At 48.8% G+C, this 14275-nt stretch overlaps 1 protein-coding gene across 20 annotated transcripts in view; it reads left to right on the top strand.

The window, feature by feature from the left end:
- The window catches only part of LOC120375737 (protein CEPU-1), a 757368-nt gene that overhangs the window by 625223 nt on the left and 117870 nt on the right, over window positions 1-14275 (top strand). For all 20 annotated transcript variants that reach the window (XR_005586712.1, XR_005586711.1, XR_005586710.1 and 17 more), the window contains one exon: window positions 7649-7881. Coding sequence is in view for 16 of the 20 variants with exons in the window: in XM_039496604.1 (XP_039352538.1) it covers window positions 7649-7881 (233 nt within the window). In the remaining 4 variants the exon portion in view is untranslated. The remainder of the gene's footprint in view (window positions 1-7648; window positions 7882-14275) is intronic.

Here is a 14275-nt window from a genome sequence, read left to right as displayed (position 1 = left end):
CGCTTTAGAGGTCCCCATCATCCCAGCCCAGATCTGGCCTGAGGAAGAGAAGATGGACCCCCAAGTTTGCTGTGGGGAGAAGAGAGCCCAGCTTTCCCCCTGACAATTGCAATGAAAGCAGCAATCAGGTTGCTAATTTGGCATGGCTCCTTTGCCGTTCTAACTCATATTATGCATTTCTTTCCGTGCCCTGCTGGGTTGAAACAAGCCACATTCCCCAGCCCAACCATCTCAAACACCAGGTCTTTGCGTAAGAGCTGACAAAGCCATGGGTTCCAGTTCCGGCACTTCAGTAATTAACAACCTCCTTCCCCCCACCACCTTCGTGTGTATACTAGAGGACACAAATAGGGACAGTTGGAAGAAACTTCCTCTAGCCTTCGACTGGGACATAATTGTGGGGCTGTTAGTCTATCGGTCTTCTTCTGAATCTGGGGACAAGTGAGAGTACTGGGGGAAGGGATAACTCAGTGGTTTGCGCATTGGCCTGCAATGTTGTGAGTTTAATCCTCGAGGGGGCCATTTAGGGATCTGGGGAAAAATCTGCCTGGGGATTGGTCCTGCTTTGAGCAGGGGGTTGGACTAGATGACCTCCTGAGGTCCTTTCCAACCCTGATGTACTATGATTCTACCATCCAGATGCAGGGTGGCCTAAGAGAGGGCAGTACCCCTCGGGTCTATTCCCACCTCTGCCACTGACTTCCTTTGTGGCCTTGGGAAAGTCACTTCAGTGCCTCAGTTTCCCTCTGTGTCAAATGGGGATCATACTTCTGAGGGCAGATGGGTGACTTAACTCTTTAATGCTTGAAAAAGGCTTTGAGAGCCTTGGCAGGCAGTGTAAAGTAAAGTTTGGTGATTGGTTTTGAGGCACGAGTGCTTTCTGCAGCAGGCAGTGATCGTTGGGTTAAAAACGGCTGGAAATGGAGAAGCTACTGTAGCTACAGAGACTTAAGTTATTCCATAGGACAATCCAGGGTGGATGCAGTTGTACCAATATAAAGATGCCCTATCCTGAGATCGCTTATTCCCCACCCTCTGTATGGGGATAAGCTACCCCAGTGGGGAACTTTTCTAACTGCATCCACACTAGAAAGAGTTGCATAGTTATTGCACAACAATGCTTGCATGTAGACAAAGCCATAGAGGGGATCTCTTCTGAGACACTTTCCCCCTTTCAATTTCAAACTAAAAACTCCACTTGCATCTCTCCCTCTTGCTTCCTGCTTGTTGCCATGGCGCTGCCGGCTGAGCTGTGTGTTATGATTGTGCATCTTTTGTAAAGGGCTTGGAGATGCTGGAGTTTGGCATAACAAGTCGCCCCTGCGGAGGTCTAGGGGATTCAGAAGGGAGCAGAGAGGAGAGGTACTTCTCAAGCTGTTTGAGCTCCTCCTCTCTAAAAAGACAAGAATTGGAGGGGACGGGGTAGGGGGACAGATGCAGCAGAAGGGCAGTTGGGATTTATGCACACGGAAAGCAGCTAAAGTGAATTACCAAGGACAGTGGGTGGTTTAGAAAGGACTTAGTGAGTACGAGCACGAGCCTATATTCTCTTTGCACTCTGCGATCCCATTATCTTCAGTGGGAGATTTGGTGCGCAAGGAACGTTGTATTTGGAGGAAAGAGAACTCTTGCTAAGGCACGGCACTGCAGAAGGGGCTCGAGGGAAGAGCTGGGGTCCTTGTTAGGTTTCGGGATCCTTTACCTCTCCTCCCTAGCATTCCCCGGGTACCCATCTAGCCCTATCTGTTTGCTCTACCGGGTTAGGAAAGATGGGCCCAAGCCCCGTATGTGGGATCCAGCTTCAGGGAGTTCTGCTCTCTGGTTTTGACTCAGTCTATTATAAAAGGGCTGCTCTTTACCACTCCCGCAGCAAGTAAGGTTTGTAAATAAGCCACAAAGGGCTGGGGTAGAATTCTCCCAGTGCCGGAGCAGCGTACATAAGGAATCCTGTCCTACCCGTCCTGTAGGCCTCAGCCTAGGGGGGTGTACTGGGACAGGGCTAGGGGTAGGAATGGGGATAGCTTTAGTGCTAAGTACTACAGTGTGCAGTGTAGCCCATAGGCAACCTAGGACAGACTGCTGTAAGTCAGACTGACCTCAGGGCTGCTCTAACTTACACCAGGGGGTGTTTTGGACCATGCAGAGATCTGGAAACTGTACTGAAAAAAGCTGTCAGAAAGCCACATTTGCACCCCGTCTCTGTAGCAAAGTGCATGAAATGTCTCTTTAAGGATCTGGGCCTTACTGCCAACTGATCCAAGTTAACCAAGCTGGTTCTTTAGCTCAGGCAGTCCAGACTCATACTGTAAGATCCAGAGGTCCTGGGTTCAATCAATGCAGATGACCTGTCTAGAGGCGTCATTCCATAGGTATATGTGTTCGCAGAAAGGAATGGTGTGGGGCTGAGGGATTCCTGTATAATCCCACTTAAAGCAAAGTTCTTTCTTCAGAAACCCAGGCAAAGAGCAGGGAGAAGCAGCAGCCCCTGACACACAAATGTTTGTTTCAACTTCCTTCCTGGGAAAACACACTGAGTAAGGACTTGTCTATACATGGAATCGCTGCTATTCAGTAACTCCATCTGTGCACCAGCCCTACTATTGATAGTGTAGCCAGGGTGAGTTGAGCTGGGTGGGGTGGATGGTGATCCAATCAGATCTAAGAGAATGACAGCAACAAAGCTATTCTGGCCTTCTGGGTGTGTGACATAAAGTCCATAACACCATACAGGGACGGGGCAGCTCTGGGGGAGTCGGGCCTGGCATGGCTAAATAGTAATAATGCATGTTTGTTAGTGAACATTCACCCCCCACAGGCTTCCTGTGTGGCTCTGAGCAAGCCCCTTCTTCACTCTGTGCCTTAGTTTCTGAACTGTAAAATGAGGCTAATAATGTTTCCTTTCTCCCATCCTTTGTCTATGTACACAGTGGCTTTGGGGGGCAGGGGCTGTCTCTTACTATGTGTATGTACAGCACCTAGCGCAACTGGGCCTCAGTCTTGGCTGGGGCCTCAAGATGCTACCATAAGTGCATTAATGATCATGTTAGCAGCATTCTGGGGGATAGCTCACCGGGGGAAAAATTCAAAGGCAGAGATGTTGCTCCTCCAATGTATAGCTCTGAGCCTGAGGGCTAAAGGTTTCTGGCAGGGATGGTTTGGAGGGATCCAGAGATTGGGGTCAACCCACCCCTGCTGCATCTGGGTGGTGGGATATTAACATGGCACTGGGATCTCCCTCAGCGAACCATTGCTGCTGAGCAAGGAGGATGCTGTGATTGTGGCATGCTAATGGCCTCCCTTCCTCACTGAGGGAAGCCCGGAGACCTGGGACTGGGGATCTGAAGGGAAAAGAGATGCAGGGAGAAAGCAGAGCGTGAGACCAAGAACATTGCCTCCCCTTGCTGGGGGACTCCAGGCTTTTCATCTTCCTGCCCTGCCTCCCGAGCTGGAATGTAAAGAGGATTAAGGATCTTGAGAGACGAAATTACCTCATCTGTGCTTAATGACTTGTACATCTTTGCTGAGGCCAGGGCTGTTTCTGGCACCCTGGGGACCCATTCCCCCCTCCTTCATCGGCACATCGCAGGGAGAGAGAAGCTTCAAAGAGGTGCACAAGTGAGCAATAGGAAAGTGTCTCTGGGCTTGGAGTGTTGCTGGAAGGAAAAGAGGGCAGGGAAAGTTTCCAGACTCCGCCGTGTATTTTAGCTGCCCCCGCGTCCCCCTTTGGAGCTTGCCCTTGCTGCTGTGACCAAAGGGGCGGTTGGTTATTTTGTTTGCTCCAATCCGTATTGTCTCCTTTGTGGGGAAAACAGGGTTGCCCATCAACAGGCTCAGCTTTTAGTTAGGAGCCGCTGGAAGAGGGCAAGGAACCAGATGTGGGGGAGAAGGGAGAGAGCATTCGGCCATCCTGAGCTGCACTCAGTGTCAGGAGCGGAGACTGAGCCTTGGCCATGTGACATCTCTTTCAGAACCATCTCCCCTCCCTAAAAGTATATAGCGCGACTGCACTTCAGCATGGCTCTGGATGGCAGCCGTGGGTCAGGTTCAGAGCTCTGGACCCTTTCTAGGCCCCTGATGTGTGCAGCTGATGTTGGCTTTTATTAATGCAGCAGAGACTTTGGAGCATAGGGTGTGTGCCCTGTTGGGGAGGATAAGGATTCCTGGATCTGCCACTGACTCGCTGTGGGCTGCGTCCACTGGTATCAATGGAGTCACGCCAGAGATGCATCTGGTTTTTCTGTGATGCTGGACAAGTCACTTAGAACTCAGTGGCCTCATGCAGCTCCCAGGGAAGCTAATGAAAAGACTCCCATTGTTATTGCTCAGGTCTGTACATCCCCACACAGAGGATGGAGTGGAGATGTACCACCCTGGGGGAGCTTTGGGTGGCATTACAACTCAGCCAGCAGCAACACAACCTTGGCACCACAACCTGTCTGTCCGACGGTCCTTCCCTTGGGAGGGACGCACTATGAGCTGGGCCCAGTCATGCTCTGAGCATCAAGACTGCCTGGTCCATTCCTATCTCACATGGGTTGGAGGGAAAGATGAGAACCTGTCCCTGTAGGGGCTCAGGAATCCCATGTAAACGGCATGGAGGAGGACTGGGATCTCAGGAATATTGCTGCAGTATCCGAGCCTTGGGTGCCTATTCCCAGGTATTGATTTAGTTGGGGGTGGTCCTGCTTTGAGCAGGGGGTTGGGTTAGATGACCTCCTGAGATCTCTTCCAACTCTGATATTCTATGATTCTATCCTGTAGCTGTTTGTATTGTGATTTTGTTTTGTTTTGTTTTTGAGCTTTAAGGAAATACAACATAAATAAAATAAAAAAGCCAGACCCTTGAGTCTGCCCATCCCAGGGACAGAGGAGCGTGTCTATGTGATAAGAAGAGATGGTGACCAGGCACTGTGAAGGCCGAAAGCACTGATTTCGCTGTGGCCTCATGCGTTGCCTGAGCCCTGTTATTTTTCAAAAGCGCTTAAATGCTCGTTGGATGGAGGGAATGCTTGGATTACACACTGTCTGGTTCCATTGTTGTCCATGGATCTCCAAGCTGGGATGCTTCACAAAGGCGGAGGGAGAGGCAGAGGATTTTTTATTTAAACCTGCTCACTGGTCCATGGTGCAAACTTCAGCAGAAGGCAACAGGCAGTTAATCATCTGCATTCCCATCACCCGCTTCGTCTCTGAAATATCCAGTAGACAGGGCACCTCTTCGTTTGTACAGAAATGGGCCTCACAGTAATTGTTGGAACCTTTCTTTTACGGTATCTTTAAATGTGCCAATAGAGGTAGGCCCAGAGCAAAATCCTGGATCCAGGCATCCTCCAACGTTGGCTCTAAACTCTGTGGCTCCAATCCAGCCCTATAATGAACCATTATTCATTTAAAAAAGAGAGGAATACAGTAGATTTGTCTTCTTGGGTGAAATCCTAAGGACCTTTCTCAGTCCTTACACAGAACTCCCACTGACTTTAACAGGAGTTTGATTAAGCACAAACTGAAGAAAACCCTCTGGGTTTGCCCATAGCGAAGCCATGGGGTTTTTTTTAGAAATAATAAAAATCTGTGTTTGTCAACAGCTCCTTTCATCTGAAGGTCTCCAAAGCAAAGAGGAAGAATGGGCCAGTGGTCAGGGCACTAGCCTGGATTTAAGAGACCTTTGTTCAGATCTCTGCTCTGCCCACAGACTCCCTGGATGCCCCACTTAGCCTCTGTGTGGCTTAGTTCCCCATCTGTCAAATGGGGATAATAGCATCGTCCAACCGCACAGGAGTGGTGGAGGCATCAATACATTTCAGATTGTGAGGTTCTCAGGTAGTGGGGCCCAGATCAGGACCTACATCGACAAAGCAGTGTGAAAGCAGTCTTGCTGGATCTCTGTGAAGTAAGTAAGTATTCATGGGTAGGAAATTGTTGCACAGAGAAATTAAATGATTTTTCCAAGCATCGCACACTGAGTCAGTGGGAGCACCAAGAACAGAAGACACAGTTCCCAGGTCTAAACCATCTTGGGAGACTACACCTGGAGCAAGGTGTACTGGAACTGCAGTTCACACATGGCTGTGATTTTGGATCTTTCATTCTGTCCACTTTCAATGGAGGTTCACGCTATTCAGATTCACGCTCAAGTGGATTCCGCTCATGATGATGTGGTATCTCTGTATCTGGGTCCATGAGTCCCTCCTTCAAAATGTGTCCATTTACAGATAACTTTACAACAGAGCTCATCCGTCCCTCATATAACTGGGCAGCAGGCACTATGACAGGTCAAGAGCAGAGTAATAGATATAGTAGGGGAGAAAGAAATGGGAGGGCCGGGGGCATAGAGGCATACAAGAGAGTGGTGTCAGAGAGATGCATGAATTTTAACAGTGACTTTAGTTGTCTTCCATGTTACTTTTATCATTGTTTATTACTTAGACTGTGGTAGCGCCCCCAATATGCTAACACTGAGGAAGGCCGAGGTCCCCAGAACATGTCCAGTGTCACACAAACTCACTGACGGATCCCACACTGAGGCCACATTCATCCTTGCTGTCACTCCATTGATGTCCATTCACTGAGGTCTCCACGTTCCACCTCTGTGATCTCTGCTGCTCCCTTGCTTGGTAACGTGCAAGTTAATTTGCATCCCCACTGCTCGAAAAAAGTAATGAAGTTGACTGGAGAGAATATAAACATGGGATCGTAGGCTGAGCGGGTTTATCCTCTGTCACTGACATCTAACAAAGCTCTTTCTCCGGGTTATAAAAGCTGTTAAATACGTGCATGCTTTAAAAGGAACACAGTTGTATTCAGCTCGGATGCTTGGATGTTCTCCTGTCCCATAAGGGGTTTGGGTTCGTGGGTTACCATAAGACTCCTGGAAGTGGCAGTGAAACAGGAGCACTCTGATTTTGCAATCGGGGATATGGGTAGAGGCATTTAGTGACAGTGACTGCTAACAAGATGATATGATGGTGATGTGGATGAGGGAAAGGAAGAGAGGATGCTTGCAATGGATAAACTTTAGGAGGTTGAAAGGTTCTCTTTGGATGAGTGTCCTGATCTTTTTTTGAGACTCTCTGCCTGGAACACTTGAGAGAACAGGAGATATTTTCTCTTTCCTGCTTCCAGAAACAGTGAGAGACTAGCTCCCTTCACCCATTGTTCTCCTGACTGCAGGGAGATGGAAATCTCTGGGGGAAATGAAAAATAAGGTTTTGCTGGGGGAAAAAAGAGATTTGAAGTTTCCAAAAAAGTTTGAGTTGATATTTGGACAAAAGTTGACCTCTGTAACTAAGCTGGCTTGTATGCACTTGGTAAAAGGCAGCTTCGGGGTGAATGAAGGGGCCCAAAGAGCCGCTTGGGAATGGACTGAGAGGAGCACAAGCCATGTGACTCTAAAGTAATTGAGAATCTTTTTGGAAATCCTCTTGAACTGATCTGAGGCACAGGTAGAATTTTAGATAGAACAAGAAGCCCTGAGCACAGCAGGCAAAGTGCTGACGTTCTCCTCCTGGGAGACCAGTGTTACTGGGTCTCCGAAACTGCTGCTCACAGCAAAGCTAAAAAAAGAAAAGGACAAAAAGAAAAGCGGCAGTGGGCGAGCGTAGCCACGAGAGGCGATGTGCTAATGAATCATTTTTCTCCTTCCCCTCAGGTGCTCCGTGGATAACAGAGTCACTCGAGTGGCCTGGCTGAATCGCAGCAGCATTCTCTACGCTGGCAATGACAAGTGGTGTTTGGACCCCCGGGTGGTGCTCCTGTCCAACACCAAAACCGAGTACAGCATCCAGATCCAGGATGTGGACGTGTACGACGAGGGGCCCTACACCTGCTCCGTGCAGACAGACAATCACCCCAAAACGTCACGGGTGCATCTCATTGTGCAAGGTAAGGCCCAGGGGAGACAGGCCTTCTTGGGCTGCTAGGAGCTCATTGCCCTGCTTCCGTGGTTTCTCTTCTCCCATCTCTCCTGGTTCCTTTTTCCCAACGGCCCCTTGCAACTCCTCTTCCCAGTTGTCACAATGACCTTTATTCCCAGTTCCCTTGTTCCCGTAGCTCCATCCTAGGCTCCCTCTTCCCAAACAACAGCATCTCCCTTCCCATCCCAGCAGCTGCCTTTGCTCTTTGCCAGCATTGTCCCGGCTTGCCCACACCGCCTGCCCATCTGGCCTAAAGCTCAGTCCAAGTGTCATGGTGGTGGTTGTTTAGCCGCAAGTGGAGCAGGATTGTGAGGGCCAGGCAGTCCAAGCAGAACTGGGCAAAGTCCATATGTTTTATTTTTTCTGGGAAGATGGGGCAGGGCTCGCCTGACTCCCTCTGAATAGGCATCAGGCCTCAACCTCAGCCGCTCGAGAGTGTGACACAGACAGTGTTCAAACCATAATTTTCTCACGCTGGAGGGAAACAGCAAAGCAAATTATGTCTGAAGTAGTGGAAAGAGGATGAGAGAGAGGAGAGCAAGCAAGCACATCCGTGCCGGGAGAAAGATATGTGCATCAGACCCATGTGTGTGTGTTGGGAGCAGATTTGTGTGTGCTGCGGGGGTTTTGGGAATTCTCTGTGTAGGGAGGATGTTTGTATTGGAGAGTTGTGTTTTCTAAGTGTGCACTCACTAGTGTGTGCATGCATGCTAGTCAGGCTGCATGTGCTCACTTGTGTGTCCATACATCCATTCTCTCATAGTGCAAAGTGCCATAGAGTCACGTCACAATGTACAGTAAACACAGCACACGGGAGTCACGGGCCCGCAATCTTCCTCCACGTTTGCCATCTTCACACAGCCTTGAGAAGCATCATTCCGTGTCCCATCCAGTCAGTGACATCATCAGACCACATCTCCCTCAGGTGCTCCCTGGCACCAGTCCCTCCAAAATTTGCTTCTGCAATTTTCCTCCACTCAGCTGGTCCACGTGGCCCACAGACAAGTCATCTTTGTTTGATCACCTTAATGATATCAGAAATCACTCCAGTTCTGCTATACCTTTGGGTGATTACCTTCTCATTAGTCATATGCAAGGTCTAGCGAATGCGCGGCAATCACCTCTAGCATCTCAATTTGAAGGCAGAAAACCTCGTAACGTCCTGCTCCCTTAGCATCCATGTCTCACAGGCACATAGCAAGATGCTGAAGACAAGACTCTGCAATTTCATTTTACACTTCATGGTAATATCTTTGCTTCCCCAAAGTCGGCTGAGTATTGCTGGAGCAGCAGTCGTGAGTCTGATTTCGGTGTTGGATGGCTGAATGATGTTTAGTGTACCTTGTAGTCATACGACCCAAGTGTCTGAAGTGTTCAACACACTCTGGTGCCTCCTTAGATTTGAGTAGGAATAGCTTTGGCTTTTCAACACACTTAGATGTCACCATCGTCTTTGTCTTTCCATGTGATCTCTTTATACCTAACTTTTCTGCTTTCACCACTATAGTGTTCTACCAATTTTCGCTGCGTTTCTTGCAATGATCCAATCAGGTCCATTTTATTCCTGAAGCATAAATGACTAATTTTTCATCCGCCAATGGGTACGCTCTCTTGTATGTTTCCATCAGTGGCAGTTCTTAAAATGTCTTCAACATAATAGTTGAAGAGAGAGAGTGATAGCATGCAGCCCAGTTTAACACCTGCCTCTTTCACTTCCAACTTAGAATTTGTTTCATTCATGTTCTCAGCAATACCTACCCAAAGCGTTGGGTGAAACAATATATTTTTCCTGACAGGGAAACCTTTTGAAAGGGTCTTAATGGCCTTCCTAGGGGCATTTGCTAAAAAGGAGTTCTGTATATCGAAGCACTCTTGTTCAAGCTAGTCTTCTTCTGCCACTTTAATCAGTGAACCTATTTCTCGTGTTAAACGAGAATATTGCTCTCTTGCAGTTCCATCGGTCTTCCTTTGTGCTCTTAACTTCCTTCGTTGATCACATAACTCAATAATCTTCTCCGTGATCCAAGGTTTCTTTAGGATCCATTTGCCCAGGAGACCATCCATGGTCTCTGTAATGCAGCAGGAGATGATGTGCTGTGCCTGATGTGTGCTTGGAGCTTTTGTTTAATCATCCACTTAAATTCGATGGACTTTCAGTTAGTCAGCATTATAATGGACTCCGAGGTACTTGCTGCTCTTTTCTTGTTTCCCAGTTTGTTCTTTATGTTGGCCATTACTAATTTATGATCAGATCCTATGTGGCCTTCTGGAAGGATGGATTCCCCACCCCACTGAGACGACATCTCTCCGAAGCCATAACCAAGGCGATCTTGTTCTGAGTCCACAAATGCAATCATGTCCAAGTCCATCTCCTTGGTGGTTTGTGCTTGAACAAAGTCTTCACTAAGACTGAGTCATTTCTAGTCGCACATTGCATGAGTCTCAGTCCTCTGCCGTTTGTCTCGGTGTCGCTAAACGTCCCAACGCAGCTGCCCCATTCTAGGTAACTCTCTGGACCAGTGCAAGCATTCCAATTACCCTATACCATTAGGATGTCTCTGCGGTGAACCACTGCTAGCTCCTGCTCGATGTTGCAGTAGACTTTCTCAACCTCTTCATCACCACAGTCACTAGTTGGGGTGTAGCATTTATGTTATAAGGATGGGCTGACAAGCTGAGGGTCATCAACCTGCTGCTGATCGGTTTGTACGCCATCATGTAGCAGGCTGATCCGCTTCCTGATTAGCAGCACAATCCAATGTGTGCCCGCTATTCAGGCCATATGCGCATGCATGTTCTTCAGAACGTTCGGCTAAATTCAGTGCCTTTCACCATGAAACCTCTCACCACGCAAGGCTCTTCAGAACATGTGTACTCACCAGTGTTCACATATGTGCACGTGTGTCTGTGCTGAAGGAACCTGGGTGGGTGTGTATTGGGCAGGAAGGAGTGTGCATGGTGCGATGTGTGCGACACGTTGCTGTTTTAGCTGAGGGAAGTCTTGGTGAGGATTAATGGAAAACTTCTAATCCCTTGCTAGCAGTCTTTTCTCTCCGAGTTGGATGGGAGCCCTTTTAGCATGACACACCAGCCTGAGTATTGGAATCTCATCTCGGGCTAATTTTCAAATGCTGATGGGTGTATTGATTTGGCAACAAGCTGGGTTAAAAAGGCATTGGTCCGGTACACAGAGTTGCGTTGTGCTAATCCGCTGTCGATATGCTGGGGCTGAGCGTTATTGACAGCCTAATAAATAGAAGGCCAAAAAGATTTCAGCGCTTCCCCCTCCCTCCTTCTCCTTCCTTTTAAAGCAATCGAGCAAACTAAACAGAGCCGGACTTTCCCCATCTCCATGAGCTGTGAAATGGAAAGCGGGTGCATCGCCACCCCAAATTCTTGCTGTTTATCTTGCAATTTGTTATTACCTGCCTGAGTTTCTTTTGCTGAAGTTGGTCGCCTGAAAGCTCTGGAGTTGCTATCAGGCACCAAGGTGATGCAACACGATTCTATTGGATCCATCCTGATTCTTCTACCAGGTTTCCTGATGTAACTTTCTCCATAGCCTTAAGCATCCAGACCCCTCTCTCCATTGCGTTGGATACCAAAGTCAAATCCTGTCTTATTTCTCTAGCGCATGCCTCCAAAGCACTGGAGGATCCTCAAGAGGTTCACAAATGATGGGCCCAATCTTGCAAGGTGCTGATCACCCTCAGCTCTCATTGTGGTCGGCTGGAGTTGAGGGTATTCAGTAGCTTGTAGAATCAGGCCTTATGTTTTCTACGGAAATCGCTTAGCTCATCGTCAAAAGGCAGCTACTGCTGGGATGGAACGCAGCAACAGTTTAACAGCCTGCAGAAATGCTACAATAGCTGTTGAGGGCAGGAAGTGAAGAAGAAGATTGTATCCAATTAAAAGTACAAGGGAGGCAGACAGCAACAAGGCTAGTCAGGATCACAGGACTGCAGGCAGAGAGGGATTCGGGGTGAGGAACGACGAGAGTATATGCCACAAAAATTTAATTGCCCCCTGGAATCCTGCAAGAGCCTCATTTTCAAAATGCAAGGCCACAGCTCCTGATCTATGCGACACTGCTCAGAGGAACCTGGCGTGGCTCTCTGAGTTCTGAATGAAGGGACTTCACACACAACCCACTAGCCTTTGGGACCCAGCAGCTTTCCTTCCTTTCATCTTGACGTTCCCCCTGCAGGTCTAATTAATGAGCAAATGCTTCCAAGCCCTGCCTGCTCCTTTCAGCCACCTGGGTGGTTGCTGCATTCTCCGGGGCATGGCGCCTTGGTCTGGGGATCCCAAGCAAACCTGCCTCTGGCCCCTACTGCGTCTCAGCCTTAGCCCCCACCCCCTCGCCCTTCTCCCCATAGGATACTTAAGCTATTTAAGTCTTGCAAACACAGCCCTTCCTGGGGTTACCAAGGGGAGGGGGAAGGATGGCATCTGGAAAGCTCTATTTATATATGTAACACTCTCTCTCCTCTGCCTGCAAAAGGCTCCTGCAGCTTTGTAAGATGCATTAAAGAAAGTGGGCCTTATCTCGGTACTGGAAAGGGAAGGGTGAGGGAAGCATTGTGTTTGCTGGGGTTGCATTTCACTTAGACACCACATTTGCATGATAGAAAACAAGGGAATTTTAGTGCTTCAGACAAACCAACCTGGGGGATATTAGCACTTTTCTGTCTCTTTATCAGTTTCCTTGGCCCTATCTGACTCTTTCTGTTGTCGCTAGAGCAACTAATCACTCCCTCCCCCTTTGTTTGGTGTAAATGAGTTTTCCCACTCCTTCCTGGGTCGTGTTAATCTGCAAATCCTGCCATTGTTGGATAGTTAATTACCTGCTTGCCGGAGTTGGGGGCTGTGTAGCTCAGGTGGAAGGGGGAAGCGCTGATATCGTGCCCAGCCATAGGAGAGCCAGTGGCGCAGAGCCATGGCGCTTCGCCCCACGTATGGCGCCGATGCAGTCATGCGGGGTGGAGGCACGCAGCCCCACGAGCCTCTCTGCAAGGTGTGCGCCGTGTAGATAATGGGGCCCTTGGGCCTACGGCGTGTTCACGCCGCCTTTTATTTCCTTTGTGTGTCTGTTTTGATTCAAACACTGAACTCTGCCCAATTCATTTTCCTTTGGTGGCGTGAGCCCCCTTTTTCACATGAGAATAAGAATAACTTCTAAGGCCTCACTCCCGCTGGTGTAAATGGTTGTGAACACAGCGTAAGTGCCTGAGCCAGAGCGGAACCTGGAATCTCAGCACCTCACTGATGGCTGCCATGTACAGCGAGCCTATGCCACTGGCAAGGAAAGGTGCCGTGCAGGACCCCACTGCTGGGCTCTGGGGGATGGCTAGGGCAGAGAATTGCAAAGCCACGGGCCCTTATGTGGATCATGCCTCCCACTCCAGATTGCAATGGGAGTCATTCAGCAGACCTGGCTCCCCAGATCTCATGTGAGATAGGTGGCTTTAGCTGTTGAAAGTCCTGTTGGATAAGAGGCAGCTGGCCGGGATCTGGTAGCACTGAGTCACCCTAGTGAAGGCTGTGAAGCGATCAGGCCGGGGCGTTCTGCAGTAGCTGCAGTCAGAGTGGATTTCAAGAACTTGATGTCAAGTATCAGAGGGGTAGCCGTGTTAGTCTGGATCTGTAAAAGCAACAAAGAATTCTGTGGCACCTTATAGACTAACAGACGTTATGCAAATGCAAACGGATGGACATCATACCAAATGGACTAAAGGTAAAAAATCCACTGCTATCTACATACTACACAGACCACAGTGAGAGATTATGCCATACTCTATCAAAGAAACTGAGGAACCACCTGATCAGCCTCCTATACAGCAAACAGGAAAACATCAAAAAAGAGCTCTCCAACCTGGAGACTCTCATCAATAACCAAACTTCCATACAAACGGACTTCACTAAAATAAGACAGGAGATCTACATCACTCACTTCACCTCTCTACAAAGGAAAAAGGACTGTAAGCTGTCTAAACTCCTACCTGCCACATGGGGCCACAACCGTGGTACCCCTAACCCACCCAGCAATATCGTCAATCTATCCAACCACACACTCAGCCCAGAAGAAACGTCTGTCCTATCTCGGGGACTCTCTTTTTGCCCTGCCACCCCCACCAACATGATACAGTTCTGCGGCGATCTGGAAGCCTACTTTCGCCGTCTCCGACTCAAAGAATACTTTCAGGGCAACACTGAACAGCGCACTGATACACAGTTACCCTCCCACCAACAGAACTCCACATGGACTCCTCCTGAGAGTCGAAATGACAGTCTGGACCTATACATTGAATGCTTCCGCCGACGTGCACAGGCAGAAATTGTGGAAAAACAACATCGCTTGC

The sequence above is a fragment of the Mauremys reevesii genome, linkage group 12 (genome assembly GCF_016161935.1).
Source record: "Mauremys reevesii isolate NIE-2019 linkage group 12, ASM1616193v1, whole genome shotgun sequence".
Taxonomy (NCBI): Eukaryota; Metazoa; Chordata; order Testudines; family Geoemydidae; genus Mauremys; species Mauremys reevesii.
This window is presented reverse-complemented; position numbering and strand designations above follow the sequence as displayed.